Here is a 15,428-nt window from a genome sequence, read left to right as displayed (position 1 = left end):
ATGTGGACACCGAGTATTGACAGAAGCCACATGAGTCGGATCACCGACAACTTTTGACATTTGCAGCTTTGATTGGATAATTCATTTCAAGGGCGTTCCATTTTTGATTTGTTTTTGAGGGTGGGGGGGGGGGGCGTCAATTATTGGAGGCCAGGTCATGAGCCATTCCCGCCATGCTACTTCAGGCAACAAAAGTGAGGTCCAATTTGTCGGTCAATATTTTTATTAATATTCCTTCTCATCCAAGTTATTCTTCTTTCTCTTTTCCCCAATCTATTTCTTACGTTGCTTTTAATACTCACTGGTTATCGTGTATCTTCAATGTCTTGGTCTCGTCGAATACAGTTTTTAAAAGGGATAATTAATCTCCAGGTCCTTATAGTTTCATTTGATTTTTAATTAGGTCCTTATAAAATTTTTTCTTTTTATTAGATTCTTTTACTTTTTTGTGTTTTTAATTAGGTCCTTCTATTTTTTTTCTTTTTATCAGGTCCTTATAGTTTCACTTATTTTTTAATTAGGTTCTTTGTAGTTTTTGAAAAATTATTTATTAACTTTATTCTTTAAAATTAATTTCATTTTTAAATTAATAATTATATAATTGGACAAAATAATTAATATAATCATTTAGTAATTAATAAATAATCAGAATAATAATTATGCTTAAATATAAATTATTTATAATCATATTTTAATTTTAGATAAATTTATTATTATAATTTGAATTTTATAATTATAAAAATTTGAATTGAAAATAAATAATATATTTGTTTAACTAAAAATTTAAAAGAATATTAACATAAGATTGCTACAATAATTTATTATTTGTAAAATGTTATTATTTGTAAAATAAAGAATAGAAACTAGAAGGACCTAATTAAAAACAAAGTAAAACAATAAGGACCTGATAAAAAGAAAAAAAATTATAAGGACTTGATTAAAAATATATGAAAGTATAAGGATCTGATAAAAAGAAAAAAAAATGATAGGGACCTGATTAAAAACCAGTTGAAACTATAAGGACTTATATATTAATTATCCCTTTTTAAAATAAAACTGTAAAAAGAGAAAAGACCGGATTTTTTGGCTCCCCATCATATGTATATCAGGAGTGGAGGTTGATGTGATATGTGCCGATTACAGTACATGGGCCTGCAATTTCCATATGGGGTTGAAGCTTTGGACAAATGTAGGCAAAAACAAGACAGAGAAAAAAAAGGGGAAGGGAGTTAAAAGCGAAGGATATACCTTGTCAAAAGGGCAATCACGAAGTCAATGCGAGACCTTTGAGTTCCCCTATCACTCCGGCGTTTTTAGAGATCCAATGACAATCCATCTCAATGCCAAACCTCAACACAAAACCAAAACCGAAATTGCCATCCCCAAGTAACGCAGGAAGGAACTCAGTGGATTCAAGCTGGTCCAGCCTCCTCATGCATCGTTGTTATTCTCCTTCTCCTACTTTTCCTTTATGCAATTTTCTAATCCTTTCTCTCTCCTCACTCCCACGTGCTCACTCTTCTTCCTCACTCCCTTGCACTATATCCCAAATTCCATCATAAATTCCCCGTTCGCTTTCTTTCTCTGTATCATACGACGCATTAGATTTAGCCCCGCCAAACTCCTCTCCTGATTTCGGAACGGACTTGATCCAATTCAGAGGAGGCCTCCATAATTGTTGTGATTGCTCCGCTTGAGGAGATACCGCAAGAGATTGGACGGTATGGATAAGTACGAGGAGGTGAAGGATTTGGGAGCTGGCAATTTCGGGGTGGCTAGGCTCATGAGGAACAAGGAGACCAAGGAGCTCGTCGCCATGAAATATATCGAGCGTGGTGGCAAGGTTTGTTATCATCATCTTCATCACTGTGTTTGACTGCTTGCCAGAAACTAATATAGTTTAACGAATCCATTAAGTGTCAGATTTATCGCGGTTATGTGTTGCATTTGACGTTTGGAACAACGAAGGACTTTTTGTATACTGACGATTCCTTGATGGGGGTGCTCTGGTTTGTGAAAACCAACCAAAAAAGTAAAAGGAGAAAGGAGCATTCTTTGACACATAAGTCTTATTTCGTGAAGAAAATTTAACAAATTTCGCTAATTTTAGCAATCAAGCAGTTCCCAGATTAAGGTGTTCATGATCACAATCCAATGTTGGCACTTGACGAATGAGCAAGTCCCTTTCTCGGGATATGTGATTCTAAATAGTTTCTTTTTTTCAATCCCAGATTGATGAGAACGTGGCGAGAGAGATTATGAACCACAGGTCCCTTCGACACCCCAATATAATCCGATTCAAGGAGGCAAGAATTTAGTTATTGTTGACTCGTTGAATCAATTATCATTCGGGTATAATGCTGACTTTTGGTACGCTTATTTCAATCGGATTTTTAATTTCAGGTCATTTTGACCCCCACACATTTAGCCATAGTAATGGAGTATGCAGCGGGGGGAGAACTATTTGAGAGGATATGCAATGCCGGCAGATTCAGCGAAGACGAGGTTGATAAGTTGACATACGCTCTCAGAATCTCTTCTTTTTGGTTTTACTATCTCATATTATTTTCGTTATCTCTCATGTTGTTTCTTTGACTATTCAGGCTAGATATTTCTTTCAGCAGCTGATATCTGGTGTCAATTTCTGTCACACCATGGTATTTAACTTACCTTCACTTCCCAAGTTTACAAAATTATAAAAACAAAAAACTATGGCCTCTTCTCGTAGCTTTCAGAAATGCTCAAAATGAGAACTCATCTTATTTCTACTCTTGTTCTGCAGCAAATATGCCACAGAGATTTAAAACTTGAAAATACCCTTTTGGATGGAAGTCCGGCACCTCGCCTGAAAATTTGCGATTTTGGTTATTCCAAGGTATCGGGAATATTAATAAATATTCCATGGCTATAACTGTGAGATGATACTCGTGTAGTGATAGTCTATAGTTAGTTGAGTGCTTTATTATTTGTGTTTAGTCATCTTTGTTGCATTCAAGACCCAAGTCTACGGTTGGAACCCCAGCTTATATAGCACCCGAAGTTCTTTCTAGGCGCGAATATGATGGCAAGGTAATAAAATGTGCTCTCTATCTATCAATAATTTTCAGATTTCCTTTGCCTCTGCTTCATATATGCATTGAAATTTAACTAATCTTTCCAACCTGCTGAATATTACCAGTAGCTTTTAGGTGTTCCAAGGTATTATCTATTAATCATTAGTGATTTCTTATATCTTGTATCAGTTGGCTGATGTGTGGTCATGTGGAGTGACTCTTTATGTGATGCTTGTTGGAGCATATCCCTTTGAGGACCAGGATGACCCAAGGAATTTCCGGAAAACGATCCAGGCGTGTATTTATCTTTTTCAGTGTCGCTTCTAGTTTTTTTTTTTTTTCCCTTTTTGGAACATTTGTTTTTCCTCACGCCATTTGTATAACTCTGCTCCTGTTCTTTTCTTCAGCGAATAATGGCCGTTCAATACAAAATCCCAGATTATGTTCACATATCTCAAGATTGCAGGCACCTCCTCTCTCGCATTTTTGTGGCTAATCCATTGAGGGTATGTTACGATATTTTCTTATGCCAAGTGAATAAATATTGCCGATAATCTCAATATAGCTTCACTGTCACGTCGTTAGAAATTTTATGTATCGGTTGTGTTTATTATTGGTAGGCCTATGGGCGATAACTTGTGGATTATGAATTTAGAATGGAGTGACTGAGTAGTAGAGAAATGAGTATATGATTTACTTTTTGTATTTTATCCCTTCTTTATTTCATCAAAATGCGTTATAGTACATTTACTCTTCCGGTCCTTAATATAAGACCCATTTAACTAATTTGATTAGATTAAGGAAGTTAGGTAAGTTAGTTAATTATAAGAAATATGACATGTTTTTCTTAAAACACCATAATCATCTTTTTAATACCTCCTCTTCCTCTTTTACTTGATTATGGTTAAGGGAGTATCCATAGGGATAATTTAGAAAAAATTGATAAATATAAGAAATGAGTCTTATATTTAAGATCAAAACCAACTCACGGTGAAGACACTGGATCCATCCATATGAGCTTGTGGTTTCCACCAAGGAAGATGCTTTGGTGACATAAAATTGTTTGCATTTTGGAATGAGCGACTCACGAGTTTAAATGGAGCCAATTAACTGACACAGGCCACTCTCATTGTGGGTTTCAGAGAATAACAATAAAGGAAATTAAGATCCATCCATGGTTTCTGAAGAACCTACCAAGGGAGCTAACTGAGTCAGCGCAGGCTGTGTATTACCAGAGAGACAACCCAAGCTTTTATTCTCAGAGTGCGGAGGAAATAATGAGAATTGTTGGAGAGGCAAGAACCCCGCCTCCAGTATCCAGGCCTGTCAAAGGTTTTGGGTGGGAAGGCGAAGAAGAAGAGGAAGAAGAAGGAGCAGAAGAAGAGGTGGAAGAGGAGGAGGAAGATGAAGAAGAAGATGAGTACGACAAGAGGGTGAAGGAGGTTCACGCAAGCGGAGAATTTCAAGTCAGTTGAGCCATACAATTCTGATGCACTCGTTCAATTGTATGCTAGTTAAGTTCGTATTTAGATGTATCATAATTCATGAAGACTTATAATATAAACGTGGGATATATACAAATAGGCTCAGTTCATGGCTGTATTCATCATGTAATGTGTACTTGGTTCGGCCATGGATTCCATGTTTGAGTTGTCTTATATTATGGTCAATATGTACTCCAATAGTATTGCTGTAGCAGATAGCCAAATGTCCTTCATATTCTGCATCTCTGCTGGCGGGCTGGCTGGCTGGCTCCAACATTGAAAACAACAGAACAGAAATTGATTTGGGACCTGTGAAAAGGCATTGGCATTTGTGTAGATTGGTACCGTTTTGGCAGGGAGATCTCGGATTTTTAATTCAGCCTGCTTCTCTAATGCTTAAAAACCGTGCTTTGACCTGCCTTGTTTTTCAATGATTCCACTTGCTTTGCTCCTCAGCGGCAGTGATCTCTAAATCTGGCGCATAAACGAGAATAAGTAAGAGAACGTGCTTTTGTTCCTACCAAAAAATTAAAAGAACGTGCTTTGAAAAAAAAATTATATTTTTTAAACAAAATCGTACAACTTGCTTTTTGAGAAACTAAATATCATATTCCTTTATTGTCATAAAATTCAATATTTGAACTTGTTATACTATTTTTTAAATAATATTAACCCATTTTATAGTGTAAATTACACTACAAAATAATTCTTATATTTAGAACAAGAAGAGTAATAATTATGCAATTGATAAAAATTTTTTACGTCTAAAGTTATTTATTATTTACTATAATAAAATTGTTGTTAACTATTCCTGCAAACAAAGATAACATGCACGTGATGTCACAGCCAGATGGCCGGATGATAACCCCGAGACCCGCATTATATGATATTCTCCACAACTAAAAAATAATTACAAACTCGACTATAATTTTAAGGAATTTAACAAAAATTATAGGCAAGGAGGTAAAAAGATAATATGTGGCACCCTATATACTATTAACGCAAAAAAAAAAAAAAAAACTGCCCACGAAGAAGTACAAATGGTAATGTCGTAATAACACAAAACCCACGTTCCATACTTCCACGAACTCAAGGTTTGTTCTTCGTCTTTTTACTTCCCCTTCACACTGAACCCACGGAGCCTAAAACAGAAATCTTTAAAACTTCAAACCCCACTTTGAATGATAAAAAGGGATAAAATGAAGAAAAGCAGGGCCTTTTGTTCGTATATCAGTCACTGGAATCAAAGCTTCCGCCGTGTGAGTGACTGCCATTGCGACTGTGTATGGAGAGACCATCCATGTGGCCAGCCAAATTAGAACCATCCGCCTTGCTTTTCTGGAAAAATCTCTCCCTTTCCATGTGCTTTGCAGGTGGGGGAGGAATTGCAACACGAGAAGGCTCCCTATCGACATGATTTGCGTTTGGCAGTGAATTTACAGCTGGTGAAGATCGAATCTCAGCTTCTCGAGATGGCTCCACGGGGAGCGGTCTTATCAGCGGACGATTCAGTCTTTCCCCAAGCACACTCAAAGGAGGTAACTCGGATGAAGTCTGTTCATTTTCAGGCCTTGCACGAGCCTTTCCTTTGCGTAATCTTCTGGGTTTGATATAGAAATGAAGAAATATAAAAAATCCAGTGTTTGAAAGTGAATAATAACAGCGGATTTAAAGTGCAGGTAATGTACCTTCGGAATAACTGTTTGGTCTCCTCTTCCTCTTCCTCCTCGACTTCATGTTCAAAACGATTAGCAGTTGTCGTAGTAGCTCTGCCTGAAAGAAGGTCTTCATGCCTAGAAAGAACTCTCTGAAGCTGCTCGTTTAATTCAATTGCTTGAGAAACTATCCCTTCATCTCTACAGAAGCAAATGGGCATTACAATCCATCCGCTGAACTACTTTGAATCCAGAAAGGAGAAGACAGAAGAAATATATACGCCTAAAGCACAAAAAGGAAATTTAAAGCAGCCTCACCGAGAACTCATCACCAGATGCATGATCCTTTGCTTCTGAAATGAACATTGTTCCACAAGGTCAAGGGTGAACTCATCCCTTGCGCCCTAAAACGACAGAACATATTTTCAGATTCAGCGAACGGTGATGAGTCTTTATTCACATGACCCATAACATAGGCATAAAGAAGTATGTCATTGCAATTATGTCTTTATTTTAAATCAAGAAAAAATGTGAAGAAAGAGTTCTTGGAATGCCCATTCTGGTTCCAGTAGGGTAGATTCTTAACATACCTCAGGATGCTGAGTATCAACAGCATCGAGGACTTCTTTTAGAACTTCCAATGCATTACTAGCCTTTTGAATAATGCTGCAAAAAACACGTGCATTATATTTCCTTTGCCAGAAAAAGATAAAGATGATAAGAACACATTTTCGAGGTCATTTGTCCAGTCCACCATTTCACTAGACCCACATCAATCAATATCCATTTTACTTGACCTAAAACAATATCTCTGACTAATTCTTATTATTTGCCCCCCCTGCCCTTGATAGAGAAACCATCAAATCAGAATAATATATTCGTTTAGATACTTCCGCGGTTTCTTAACCAGATGCATCTTGTAACAATGTTACACATCTTCAGTGTATAGTGGAAAAATAATGAGAATAATATCCAATAGGGCTTCCAAAGATCCAGGGAAACATATGCGCAAAGTATATATAAATATATAAAAGCAGAGTCACCTAGATTCAGGAACAGCCTGAGACTCAGCCTGCTGACCGATCCCTTCGACTCTAGGTGAGGCCTGCTCCCCATTCAGTGCATTATTAGTTGGGCTTGGTTGTGAAATGGGATGAGTTGATTGGACAACTTGAGCACCCTGAGAAAACTGCACCCCAGCACTCTGTAAAACATAAATAATTTAGTAAATGTGTTTAGCTTCAGCATTAGCATTTGAAGGATTTAGAACTAGAAGAATATACAAAAAAGAAAGCGCTCCCATTAAATTGCTTAGCAGAAAGCGAGGGTTGTCTATAATTTGGCCAACAAGACATCTGTTATAACAGTTCCGGGGGGTGGGGGTGTTGTGAACGTGTCATGTTTAGCATGGCAGCAGACCATCCGCAGGATTAAGGACAAACGAGCCACTATCAGTTGCCATCAGTATCGCCTCATTTTCAAAACCAGCACAACCTTAACAATAAAATGTCATGAATAAAACTGAAACAATTTTGATTTCACTTGACTCACCATTATCATAATGCAGAGCATGTTGGAAATGCACTTTTTGACTTGGACTGATTTATGTGTGCTATGTCAGTTTCATCTATCTATAATTTCGTGACCAAAAAGACATCTACTATGATTTCATCCAGGAAAACAAAAATTTATATACACAATTTCTTTGATTTGAAGAACCTCACTTATTTCTCGCCACCCTAGCTACCACCTGATAATCAAATTCTAGGATCTACATCAACCCATAAGAGTCCTAGAAATTTGTTTCACATATCTGTACCTACCACCAAATCATTATATGCATGATAATACTGGGGAAACTTTCCAGAAGCACCACCAAGGGAAGTTTGTGTGGCATCTAGCAGGAGAAATATCCGCTCTCGTACTGGCAAATCTGACTGCAATTAAAGAAAAAGGACAAAATCACCGTAAGGTTCTCAAAGATATTAAAATTACTGAAGAAACATAACCTGTTACAAAAATTTTTTTACCTTTTTCTTCACAATTTTCACAAGAATGGGAATAATTCCCGTATCAATCACTTGCTTATGCATATGATCTCCAATATTGTTCATCAACATTTCTAACAGCTAGAAAATTAATAAAGAAATGACTTAGTAAGAAACCATAGAGCAGGAAAGCATGCAACAAAAATGTTCACTAGGATACAGTCATGTAATTAAGATTCTCAGGTTCAGTTATAGAACCATGCGGCATTAAAATCTGGTTTTTCATTATGTTAGTGAATAGGCACACTGCTCAGAAAATCCAGATGAAATCGTCTATGACAGCAAAACATAGGGACGTCGTCATACTTACCATGACTGCGTAAAGTTGAGCATCAGGATTTTTGCTACTCAGTCTCTTTTTGATAGCCTTAACAACATCTCTAGCTTGCCTTCATGTTCACAAACTATGCAATTAATAAAAGTGATACTGCTTTGACTATTCTGCCACATTAAAAAGTTTATCTATGTTCGTAATCTAGTGAAACACCAGCCAGGACCAAGCAGCAGGCAAGTTGAGGGAGTAAACAAAATCGTTGATGAACATAGTAGTATAAACTAAGTTAGGCACCAGATATCAGTTGATTACCAACTTACCAGAGGTTTCTACTTTAAGATTGTGTTCTGAGAAACAAACAACTTTACGGAATATGTAGTTGGATCCAAGAACTTGGCATCCATTGTGGCATACCATGATATAATGATCATTTGCAATGGCAAATATTATCGTACAGTGATAAAAATGAACAGTCCCAAGAAACATAATACGAAATACTAAAACATAATTTTTAGTTCGATGTGATACAGTTGGCAATAACTTCATTAACACACCAGTTATCCATTTCTCTTAGAAACTTTTTAAGACATTTAACAATCAGAAAGAAACAACACAACATTGCATTTACCTTTGATCTTGAGCAACTAATTCACAGATTTCAATATTTTTTATCCAATCAATTTCAGCCAGTTTCTCACTTGTTGCAGCGTTCACAAGCTCAGCTGCCATTTGTCTCCAGATAATCTAAAGATTGATAAATATGTTAAAAGTTACAAGATATTTTAGAAGAGGAAACCAACAGGAAACAAAATGGATTATGGATATTGTGCCTCAAGAAGCAAACTTGGATGGGATATGACCTTCTGTTAAAGGGAGGCAAACAGAAATTATAGGAGTTTTTAGAAAAGAGTTATTACTTCACTTCATTAACAAACAATGCATATCAAACTATCATAGATCAAACCCAACCCCCTCCCCAAAAAAAAAAAAACCCAAGAATCTGTCATTGCAGACTACTTATCAGTTTAGTTGAGAGCCACTACCACCTAATTTTAGTTCGTATTTTGTCTTTCTGTGAACTGTGAAGTGAGAAGTGAAACTGGGGTGTTATATCACACAATTTGAATTCTTCTTTTGTCTTTTTGTGCAATCGCATATACACCAAGTTGCTGTTACAGAACCCTTCGTGATATGTAAAATTAAATCACGTTGCATCATGTAACAATTAAGTTAAATTGACTACTGTAGAAAAGAAACTTACAGTTTGTGGCACACAGGTAGTGCTAAATCGAATGCCAGAATTCAATGTTAGCAACCAAAGAATGAAATATGGGCGAGTCACGAACTACCCTGCGACGAGCAAAATTTCAAGGCTAGATATTCAGCACTTCACAAAATTTCAAATGCCAATGCAGAGATGTGGGATCAAAGAAGATTAAGCAAAAATAACAATGAGGGACGAAGAAGTCAGTCAAATTCAATTTATATGACAAAAGATAGCGCGCTCAGTTCTGAGATGAAGATTATCTTGCAGTGTTCCGTACTTTCTTCCCTAGTAAGCAAGGATAAACATGTAGGTACCATAATCAACCCAATAAAAAATGTAAAACTGAACAGTGCTTTTAGACTGGAAAGGAGAAGAGACATTGATCTCAGATCTAAAGTAAGACATGTCAACAATCATAAATGAGCCATGATTCCAATGAGATATACGAGGTCAGGGGGCTAAATTCCTCAGAAACCAGAAGTTTCGTTCTTTACAGGGAGATTCGATTTATGGCCAAATAAGTATCAGAAGCTTTGATAGAAGGAAATTTACTGTTAAAAGAAAAAAAGCGAAAACGAGAAATTACCTGCAAAGACGGATAAAACGACAGAGACCACAAGAAAGAAGCCGGAGATGCACTGATAAACCCCAAAGAGCTTCAGCATATCAACGGAGAAGTGCCAGTGGATGATCAAATGCTACCCAACCCCAATGAATTCTCTTGCCATATCTTGCTTTTCTTTTCTTTTTTCGGGGTTTGCTTTCAGGTTGCTTTTTCTTTTTTCTGAACTTTAACCTTTTTCGAGTATGGATTTCTTAATTGGGGAACCAAGTGCTTTTATTGTCAGAAACAGCTTGTTAGCTTGGAGAACTCAAGTAGACAGAGAAGAATACGGACTGCAGAGAGATAGTACAATTTTGATCAAATATAATACAAGAAATATATAATTGAAAACTTGGTTGGAGAGGAATCGTTGGGCGTTGCAGTTTACTTGTCAAGCAAATAGAAGAAGGGACACCGCCATGAGCAACGCGCAGTGAGGTGTTGCTGTGCTGTTCTACTCGCCAAAGCTTCTTTTCTAAGCTGAATCTGATATTTATTAGATCCATCCTCATTCCCATCGCACAATTCACTGTTCATCGCTATCCTTTTCAAACCTGCTGCAAACCGTGAGGGTTAAAGATTTTTAGCGCGTCTGAGGACAGATTACAGTGAAAAATTCATGCAGAGAATAAACTCCACCCCATGAGAGAAATAAATTTTAGGCGGATCTATCTACGCATGCGATATACGGTGTAACTATAAGATTGTAGAGTAGGATACTACAATCTGTACAGTGTATACCGCTGCTGAAATATTTTTTTAAAAATATTTTTACTAATCATCTACTCTTCCGGTCCTTAATATAAGACCCATTTAACTAATTTGATTAGATTAAAGAAGTTAGGTAAATTAGTTAATTATAAGAAAAGTGACACATTTTCCTAAACACATAATCATCTTTCTTAATACCCTCTCTCCCTCTTCTACCTGATTATAGTTGAGGGAATATCTATAGGGGTAATTTAGAGAAAATTGATAAATATGAGAAATTGGTCTTATATTTAGGACCAAAACCAACTCACTAATTGGGTCATATATTAAGGACCGGAGGAGTATATTAGTTAAAATTATTATTTGATAAAATTTTTAATGTGTATAATCATTATAAAGACTATTTTAAAAAATAAAAAAATAAATATGAGAGACAAAATAAATTAAAATTTTATATTTAAAATAAAATTAAATGTCAATTAGTTTTTATATTAGTGATTGAATTAATGTTGATTGAATAAGAATATAGAAATCTAAGTTGCAGGTGGTAATTACAATGAAGGAATTCAGGTCCAAGTTGAAAAATCTGCTTTATATTACGTTTTTAGTGAGAAGTATAATCCATAATAAACACGTATAAGGGTTCACGTAGACAGGAAAATATTCTTTCCGGTCTTAAATATAAAATCTTTATACACACTCATATAAGAATTTTATATTTAAAATCAGAAGAATAATAAATAAATTGTCTGTCCAGGCCTTGGAGCCTCACCGCACTACCGGGAAAAAATCAAACAAGGGAAGAAATTGACGGGTTATTCTTGCTTGGATCAAACATTGACAACTTGCTCGGCCACAAGGGAAAGGGGAAAGAAAGGATGGGGCAAGCGGAGGAGTTCGAACCTTCCATGCGGAGAAGCTATCTATGCCCCATAAGTCCGCAGCATATTCTGTCATCTGTACCCACAAGGCCACAATGGACAACCCTGGCTTCTTCACGTGTTTGGTCATTCTTCTTCAGTTCTAAACAGTGTTTTGTTTTTGGGATATCTAGACAGAAATCAAAACATAATTTTAAAAGTAATTTTACAGTATATGAAATAAATATTTAAAAAGATTTGTCTCGATTTAGAAAATATTTTTTAAAATATTTTGAGAGCTTCCAAACACTTTTGATTCACACGAACAGTATCTTCCATTTCAATGTATTTACATGGCAGTTCTCATGTTTTTTAGGCTTGTTACTAGCGTCCGAATTACACAAGGCTATTTTAATAATTGAACTACAGGAATTAATTTCAAATGAGAACTCTGGGCCTGTAGTGATCTTTTAATGAAATTATCCCATATCAAATCTAAAAGTAGAATGTATTTACAAGTAATCTTTTAGCCCAAGCTAGTAGACACAGCTGATCAAAATATGGATAGAAGTTGCTCTCTCTCTCTCTCTCTATATATATATATATGCATGTACGTAGATGTTATGTGGATCTGGTACAATGAATCGATAATGATACACCTGTTCTTTTTTTCTAAAAGAAAAAGTGCACTTGAGATCCATGGGCTCAGCATGGGATCCATTAACGGCCTCCCCAGGGGCTTGGGTTAACCTTTTTTTTTGGGCTAAAATATAGATATCTTTTATTAAAAATAATCCTATTCGAGACAATATTAGATACTAAATGTAGGTACCTTTTCTAGCAGGGATTCAAACCTTAGTTCACCATATTATGAGGGGTTAGCCTCTTCCGCTAAACTCAAACCCCACTGTTGGCCTGGGTTAACTTATGTTTGATTCGGAATTTCCTAAAAAATATCCGTAGAAGGATGTAAAAGCCCCACAAAGCGGTGGAATTCGGCCGCTGTGTTTGTATTTGAGCTGGGAGAGTGAGAGTATCAGATGTGCATTTATATAAAAACTCTGAGACACATGGATTACAACACGCGCCAATAGAAAATTAAACAGTAAGCACACACTACATGAACCTCCCATATCTATGAAAACTCCATGCAACCTATAAGACCCTTTTTTTTCATGAAGGCATTTTTTTATTGGATGCAATCTTATTAAAAACACTATCAAGTATTATATGTAGACACTTCTCTCATCAAGAGTCCAACCCTTAGCTTCCTCACTATAATTTGTAAAACATCAATCTTTTTTATTAGATCCAACCTGTCTTTGTTTTAAGAAGGCATATCCATGGCCTCGGGCCCTCGGCCTTGGCATTCCATGCGGAAGAGCACTTTTAGCTTGGTCCGGGCTTGGACCGGGATCCACATTAAATGAAACCATGATCATATTTGGGTACCACAGAGGGTGACAGCTACCAATGGAAGCGGCTATGGCTCAGATTTCAGTAGAGGCTAGCATGAACGTGCTAGCAAAAGAAATCTCCAAAAGAGGGGGGAAAAAATTTAAAGACAGTGACGTTGATAGTCGCCTAAAGTTAAAGTAACAATCAGTTCGGATATGTTTAGATTGGCATTAGACAAAACTGACTTCTAATTTAACTGATTTTTGTAATTAAAGTTAGAGTATATTTGGATAGGTGTTTTTAAAAAGTCAGTTGGAAAAGTTGAAATTGTTTAGATGATTAATAGAAAAGTTAGTTTAGTTGTCAAATGACTTAAAAAGGTATGGACTTTATTGAATAATAGTTTTTGAAATTTTATGTTTTTAATGTGATAATAGTTTAAAAAACACGTAAAATTATTATGATAAAATATAAATAGTTTATTTGTGAAATTATAAAATAAAAATATTTGTTATGAAAAAAATTTTGAAAATACATTGTAGATAATTAATTAAATATATATAATGGACAAATATGAATATAAATTAAAATTCATTTGGTCTGAATAAAAGTTTATTATACTAACGAAGGAGATGAGACAAGAGGAAAAATGTAAAGGTAAATCTGGGATACTTATTTTTAATAATCACTATTTGAAACTACAATTTGAAAAGTTAGATTTTTCTCCATTGAGTCCAACTGAAGCTGAAAGCCATAAGTTGGTTAGAAAAGTTAGCCAAACCAAACAACAATTTTTGTCTAACTCGGTTTGCAACCTCAATTTTACAAATTCCAAAACACAAACTGCAGTCCAAACATACTCTTAAGTGTGCCGCCTCCAGCCACTATGAACACAAATTCAATTCAAGGGCCCTCCTTCCCCTTCCAAACACGTTCTCGGTTTCTCCCAACTCAGCTCACCCTCTTCTACTTCCTTCTACGTCCCCTCCATATTTACTATTTACGTCAGATTTTCTTTTTTTTTCATAAAAAAATATTTTATGAAGTAAACTTCTGCCTTTTTAACTGTAGTTCTGAGTTATTAAAGCCAAATGTTCATGGTTTAGATTTATTTATTTATTATTTGATACGAATACGATAGGTAGCCATTTTTCATCATCTGAATACTTTCTTTTTTTTCACTAAGCATGTGTACATTTATATTAAAAATAAAAGTGCTGTTAGGTGCTAAATGTAGAAGAATTCATATTTTTATTCATCCTGTTTTCTTGTGTAAATTCAATACTTTCATATTTAGTGAATTTTACCAGATAAAGTTTAATTTCGTTTGTTTTGTTGGCCAGGCCTTCATACCCAACTGTCGTCCTTTGGATTTAAAAAGGACAAACATCTGCCCAAAAAAAAGACAAAAAAACGTCACCATAAACAACACATCACTTCATGATGCACCATGAACGTGAATGTCCCATCGTGCCGGCAATAATTATAATTTGACAAAAAAAATTAATATAATTTTAATCCCCTAAATTTGATTTTATTTTGATTTTAGTCCTTCAAGTTTAATTTATTAAGTTTTTCCATTTAAAACATTAATTCTTATAGTTTAATAAAAAAACTGAATTATTTTGCCCTTTAAAACTTACTATTTAAAATTTAAAGGATCAAAGTCAAAATAAAAATAAAAATAAAAATATATTTGAAAAATTAAAAATCATACTACTTCCGATCCTTAATATAAGATCATATTTGATTTTTATTTTGATTATAAATATAATATCCCAATCCACTTTATCTCTCATATTTATATATTTTTTCCAAAGTAACCCTTTTAACAATGATAGTTCGAGTCAATACACTTGATTAGTAAGGATATTTTAGAAAAGATAATACCTATTTAGGACAAACAACTAACTCAGCTTATTTTCTTAATCTCCTTAAATTAGTCAATTGGTTCTTTTAATCAGGACCGAAAGTAGGATTAACCAACAAAAAAATTAAAGAGAGAGACCTCCTGACTGACTGACTCACACATTGCCACGGAGACACTTTCTTTCTGCATTCTTGTTTTTTCCCT

At 35.3% G+C, this 15,428-nt stretch overlaps 2 protein-coding genes across 6 annotated transcripts; one reads left to right on the top strand and one right to left on the bottom strand.

Moving 5' to 3' along the window:
* The first annotated feature begins 1,241 nt into the window (after positions 1-1,241).
* On the top strand, positions 1,242-4,755 carry LOC114741043 (serine/threonine-protein kinase SRK2A). 2 transcript variants are annotated; one of them, XM_028929304.1, is made up of 9 exons: positions 1,242-1,843; positions 2,232-2,306; positions 2,404-2,505; positions 2,604-2,657; positions 2,783-2,875; positions 2,977-3,069; positions 3,243-3,347; positions 3,461-3,559; positions 4,173-4,241. In XM_028929304.1, the coding sequence occupies exons 1-9, from the start codon at positions 1,724-1,726 to the stop codon at positions 4,200-4,202; spliced, it is 771 nt and encodes a 256-aa protein (XP_028785137.1). In that variant the 5' UTR covers positions 1,242-1,723; the 3' UTR covers positions 4,203-4,241. The 2 variants fall into 2 exon arrangements, with proteins under 2 accessions (XP_028785137.1, XP_028785136.1); XM_028929303.1 differs by having other exon boundaries at positions 1,243-1,843; positions 4,196-4,755.
* Positions 4,756-5,372: 617 nt separating this feature from the next.
* Positions 5,373-10,678, bottom strand: LOC114741040 (TOM1-like protein 5). Of its 4 annotated transcripts, none has more exons than XM_028929299.1 (10): positions 10,368-10,678; positions 9,143-9,258; positions 8,551-8,629; positions 8,223-8,321; positions 8,016-8,129; positions 7,236-7,396; positions 6,783-6,858; positions 6,511-6,596; positions 6,226-6,393; positions 5,373-6,137 (listed from the first exon to the last, which is right to left on the bottom strand). In XM_028929299.1, exons 2-10 carry the CDS (start codon positions 9,241-9,243, stop codon positions 5,768-5,770), a joined length of 1,254 nt encoding a protein of 417 aa, XP_028785132.1. In that variant the 5' UTR covers positions 9,244-9,258; positions 10,368-10,678; the 3' UTR covers positions 5,373-5,767. The 4 variants fall into 4 exon arrangements, with proteins under 4 accessions (XP_028785132.1, XP_028785131.1, XP_028785133.1 ...); XM_028929298.1 differs by lacking the exon at positions 10,368-10,678 and adding an exon at positions 9,776-9,852; XM_028929300.1 differs by lacking the exon at positions 10,368-10,678 and adding an exon at positions 9,776-9,852 and having other exon boundaries at positions 5,373-6,134.
* Positions 10,679-15,428: the final 4,750 nt, after the last annotated feature.

This window comes from Neltuma alba, unplaced genomic scaffold (genome assembly GCF_004799145.2).
Source record: "Neltuma alba isolate B1F8T4 unplaced genomic scaffold, ASM479914v2 tig00003244_pilon, whole genome shotgun sequence".
Taxonomy (NCBI): domain Eukaryota; kingdom Viridiplantae; phylum Streptophyta; class Magnoliopsida; order Fabales; family Fabaceae; genus Neltuma; species Neltuma alba.
This window is presented reverse-complemented; position numbering and strand designations above follow the sequence as displayed.

Bases quoted from the DNA above. Each gene is read 5' to 3' on its own strand.
- LOC114741043 (XM_028929303.1), top strand. From the start codon at position 1,724: ATGGATAAGTACGAGGAGGTGAAGGATTTGGGAGCTGGCAATTTCGGG. The intron at 3,348-3,460 runs GCGTGTATTTAT...TCTTTTCTTCAG, and splicing joins ATTTCCGGAAAACGATCCAG to CGAATAATGGCCGTTCAATA. The intron at 3,560-4,195 runs GTATGTTACGAT...TGTGGGTTTCAG, and splicing joins TTGTGGCTAATCCATTGAGG to AGAATAACAATAAAGGAAAT.
- LOC114741040 (XM_028929299.1), bottom strand. From the start codon at position 9,243: ATGGCAGCTGAGCTTGTGAACGCTGCAACAAGTGAGAAACTGGCTGAA. The intron at 6,394-6,510 runs GTGAGGCTGCTT...TTGCTTCTGTAG, and splicing joins CATCTGGTGATGAGTTCTCG to AGATGAAGGGATAGTTTCTC. The intron at 6,138-6,225 runs GTACATTACCTG...TATCAAACCCAG, and splicing joins ACCAAACAGTTATTCCGAAG to AAGATTACGCAAAGGAAAGG.